Here is a 5087-nt window from a genome sequence, read left to right on the forward strand (position 1 = left end):
AACTACTAGCTACCGCGTGAGCTGTAAACAACGATCTGGCGAAGAGTAGATGAAGAACCGGGGTAGATATACTGTTGGGTTGATGAGTTGATGGAGTGCAGCTGGCTTGACTGGGCAGGTGAGGTGAGTTGTAATTAGGAAGCCGGGAGGAGACCAGGTCGAAGCCCTGCCCACAAGATACACACACGGGACAAGCAGGAGGCACGGCCTGGCCGTGACAGAGTATCGTTGTTACACGTGGATAACGTTGTGAAACAGAGGCGAGTAACGTTACACGTGGATAACGTTGAGAAATGGTGACAGTTAACCCTAACCCAGTTAACATTGTAACACATGCTTGATGTTGTTAAACAGTCGCAGTTAACTTTGTAACATGTGGTTAATGTTGAGAAACCGAGGCGGTTATCTTCAAGCAGTAAAACCACTCAGTTGGGGATAGAAAAAAACATCGTGGTTCGCCTTAAAATAAGAACGCTTCTAACGTAACAAATTACGTCATTTGACTCAGTGGAGTAGCATCACATGTTATAATGTGGCGAGTAAAAATTACTCAACTTTTGGTTTCAAAGGTTCGAGCGTCACAGTCCCTTAAATAAAAGTCCTGTGTTGTTTGGGACCAGAAGGGTCATGTGACATTTTCAAATTGCTTGTTGTTCCCTGTTAATAGTCTAAAAACACTCTTACAAGAATCTGTTGGACATTTGTACTTGATAATTAAGTTAAATAATTAGTCAATTATTATAACGTATTACTATATATCACCACTGTGGATTAACATATTTATTTTTTGACTGTGTTCCAGCGCTTCTGGACACAGTCAGAAAAATCTGTATTCTCCAGTAAATTTCTTGCGATAATGTCTAAAACTCATTGCGTGAATTAAGACATTTTTTTACAATTACAAGAGATACAAGATTTTTACCCGACAACAGAATCATTCACCTCATGGGGAAGCTTAAATATAAATCACTTTACGAATAATGAATACAGTAAAAAAGAACAAAATGTCCCTTTGAAGAGTAGAATATCTCAGAGACGGAACAGGAGTGAATGTGCTGTTGTTGTTAAAAACTGTTGGTATCTCCCTTTAAAGCAGCTCTTACACGCGTGACCCAGAACCACAAGCATGTGGACTTAAACTCAGAGGCATCTGCCGGTAAACAGCCTGTAAACCTATTTCACCTCTGAAGTCTGTGACCCACATAAACTACTGCTGCAGCAGCAAGAGGAAAACAAACGCTGTAAACCCTTTTCTTCTTTTTTTAGGGAGGGAGGGAAGGAAGGAAGGAAGGAAGGAAGGAAGCAGGGAAGGAAGGAAGGAAGGAAGAGGGAATGAGCTTACCAGTAGAGGAGAGACAACCCATCAAATCCAGCGTCCTTTGGGAGGAATGGCATCGCACGACGATCCGAGACAGACAAAATAACAACAACAACCACACACACACAAACAAACAAACACAAGTGTTAGGGCGCCATGAGGCGGGGTGGGGGGTGGAGGGGTGGGGGGGGGGGGGGCGAGACGCGATGAGATGAGGCGGCGGCGGTTGAAAGAGGTCGGCGATTGTGATCAGAGTGAAGGAGAGGGATGGAAATCCGCCTCGACAGAGAGAGAGACACACATGCTTACCTTTACTCACTAATCCATGCTGATACCCGCCACACACACACACACACACACACACACACACACACACATAAGCACATGCACACACATGTCACAGAGGATGTAACTTTAAACATTTTCTGAAGACGCGTGCTGAAAGATTAGAGCATTATAGAATATAAAAAACGACTGTCGACTGTCTGAAAAGAGTTTCCTCTCTAGAATCACCTGCAAATGTTGTACAGACGAATCCTAAAAGTATCGAGCAGCACGCATGAATTAAAATTCAAATTTTTGTATTTGGCTGAATACACAATACAGGTTATGAATCATTACTGGGAAATGTTTGTGCGATTTAAAAAGACAGTGAGGGAGAAGAGAAGGTGAGAGCTGTGCCAGCTTTAGTGGTCAGAGATGTCTGGACTCAATCGGATCAGTATCAGCAAATCAAATCCTCATCAAAAACCTGATCCTGGTCTTTACTGAACTCGATTGTTGGTGCAGCTCAACCTGCCGGTGTTGCAGCACTTCTTTACTTTACGGCAGTGGATGATGATGAGAGCAGTTTGTTGCATATAGAAGAAATGATGACTTGAATAAATGTGTTTACTGCTGGCCCAGGTTCCCCTCCTGTCACGGGGCATGACGGAGGACTCAAACGCAGACCAGGCAGAGTAGCGTGAAGCAGGCATTTTATTAAACACAAATAGGAATCTTTACCAACACAACAGGGAGTCCAAGCACAAGACAAGAAACGAGAGGGAAAATCCAGCGGGAAACGAGGCAGGGCAGGCAGACGGAGAAACCGGGAACAGGATGAGCAAAAACTATCTCACCAACAAGCTGCACACAGCTGGTCAAGAAGTCAAAGTGACTGAGCCAGAACAGTTTCCATTTAACTCACTGGAGGAAGTGGAACATGTTGAGGACCGCCTTAAGGATCCTCAACTCTCAGCTGAAGAAGAGTGGTGAGTGTTTTTGTTTTATGAAGCATCTCAATCAAATCTGATTCAAATCAATCTTGATTTGAACTATTCTATGTATTAACACTGGATAATACCCTGTTTGATGAATGTATTATAAAAACATTCTGTAAAGTATCAGATGTTAACTTCTTTGATCCATTTTAGATTTCCTCCATTGGACACATACACGGAACATCTTGTCCTCGTGTTCAGTGATGATGTTGGAAGAGCATCAACTGGAAAGGGATAAATGGGAAAAAGTCCTTCAGCCAGATGGAGTTGAAGTCTTAGCTCGTGTTCAAACCTACAAATTAGCATCTTTCCCAGATCTTCTCCTAACGGTGCTAAATCACTTTTTCACACAGGGCCATGTAGGTTTGGATTTTTTTCCCTTTAATAATAAAAACCTTCATTTAAAAACTGCATTTTGTGTTTACTTGTGTTATCTTTGTCTAATATTTAAATTTGTTTGATGATCTGAAACATTTAAGTGTGACAAACATGCAAAAAAATAAGAAATCAGGAAGGGGGCAAACACTTTTTCACACAACTTGTATATGTTGCACTGAGGGTTCATGGGATTTTGTATGATCTGCTTGTGATTACAGATGCCGTCGAAAGAATCATGTCTCACGTGCCGCCACAGATGTTGAGATTGTGAAACACAATGAGGTGGTTCACCTGGCAGCAGACAGAGGAAGCTCCTGGAGGCGTGTCACTGTCAGCATCCTGCCTAAACATGCATGTGTTGCATGTGATGTTATGTCATACATGTGATACATGTGATGTTCTAAAATTCTTGTAAATGGAATTAATTTAATAAAAAAAAACATATTTTTGACACTATTCATGGTTACATTTCTTTTTTTCCATTAATACCTATTCACTGTAATAGGTATAATAGGCTGTAATGACCTCTGTTAATAATAGAAATGTGGTTAGCATCGTGCTCCGCTTTATTCTGAGCAGAGCCTGTAGCTGCGGATCAGCACAGGGGGGCGATGGCTCGAGGTGGAGAAACCAACAACAATCTGTTACTGCATCAGTGCCATTCAAGAAAAAAAAATAGATATGGGTCCGTGTACGTTTTGGTAGTTTTACCGTTGAGTCGAAAAAAGGAAAATACAGAAATACCATGGTTTACTCGTTTTAAGCGGAAATGCTCCGTCTTTCCGTCTTTGGTGTCTGAATTCAAGAACCAAAGTCAAATAACGAGCCAAATTAGTTTTTTGCAAACCGCTTTTTTGTTTGTTTTAAAAAGAGTCGCAAGGCACAACAAGTAACCCGGAAAGAAGAATATTTCAAAATAAAAGTCAAGGCAGTAGAATGACCGTATGCAAGAAATTCTTTCGTCTGTGATGCATGAAGGCAAATCACTGTCAAAATGCGAGAGCGCAAATCAAACAGCCGCGCGCGTATTTTACTTTGACGAGCGCTTTTTCATCACTCCGCGAGCAAAATTACCTCTTGCGAAACCTTAACCTGCTCGCTCGCAAAACCCGTCCCCTAAAAAATGTCCCCTTGTGGGATTAATAAAGTAACTATTTATCTCAATTCGGGGCAGAGATATAAATAGAGACTTGAATCGACATTATGACCGTCATCACCGACTATCAGTTTTTATCTCGGTGTGTTTTAAATGTCACACCTTCTCGTTTGGACTCGTCTTCACCTGTAACCGGTTGGTTGTATCTGTTTGGACCATTAACTCTTCCTGTCTGGCTGCTTTTGGGTTATTTCCATTCTTGAGTCCTCATGAAAGTATTTTGATGAATATAAAAAAGATGAAAAATCTAATCAACTTATGGCACTTCTCCTCACGATGTTCTAATGTACTTTAGACAAAAACGGATCAAAGTAGATCAAAGCAGAGGAGCATTCAAAGAGCATCGACCTCTACAAGGCTGTTTCCTCCGTCTGCTCACCAACTACATGAGATCAGTCAGCAGTTTGATCTGTTTCCTGAAAAACAAACCAAAGGCTCTTTGGATGAGGTAATAAAAACAACACAAGGATCAAATATATTCAAAAGAAATTACATTTTAATCAACTACTTTTGAAATTGAAAATAAAAAAAACATTAAATATATAAAATTTTAATCTAGATCATTTTAATTAAAAATAAATATAAAATGTACATCTAGATTTAAATTTTAGATTTTTTATTTCAAAAGAAATACAGAATTCACAGCATATCTATTGCTGAGGAGATGGAGACTTTATTACAATACATCTTTACATTGACGATAGTTGTTTAGATATAATAATAATCTCAACCTCCTCTAATGGACTTAGACACTCTGTAAAATGCTGATGCGTCACATATTAAGGCAACAACGGTAATCCTGTGATTTCAAAACTTCCATCATTTCTTCATTTGTACCCAGAAAGGAAACTCGTTGATGTCGATGAGTGTTTGACCTGCAGAGTCTCAGCGATGACGAAAGAGAGACAGGAAGTGACCCGCCATCGACCCAGAAACACAGAGAGACAGGAAGTGACCCGCCATCCACCCAGAA

General features: G+C 40.6%; 1 protein-coding gene across 1 annotated transcript in view; it reads right to left on the bottom strand.

Moving 5' to 3' along the window:
* stxbp4 (syntaxin binding protein 4) overlaps positions 1–1395 on the bottom strand; it is a 24552-nt gene extending 23157 nt beyond the window's left edge. Inside the window, exon 1 of the mRNA XM_031843926.1 lies at positions 1343–1395. Within this exon, the coding sequence (XP_031699786.1) occupies positions 1343–1395 (53 nt within the window). The remainder of the gene's footprint in view (positions 1–1342) is intronic.
* Positions 1396–5087: the final 3692 nt, after the last annotated feature.

This window comes from Anarrhichthys ocellatus, unplaced genomic scaffold, assembly GCF_004355925.1.
Source record: "Anarrhichthys ocellatus isolate YVR2014 unplaced genomic scaffold, GSC_Weel_1.0 scaffold4, whole genome shotgun sequence".
NCBI classification, from domain to species: domain Eukaryota; kingdom Metazoa; phylum Chordata; class Actinopteri; order Perciformes; family Anarhichadidae; genus Anarrhichthys; species Anarrhichthys ocellatus.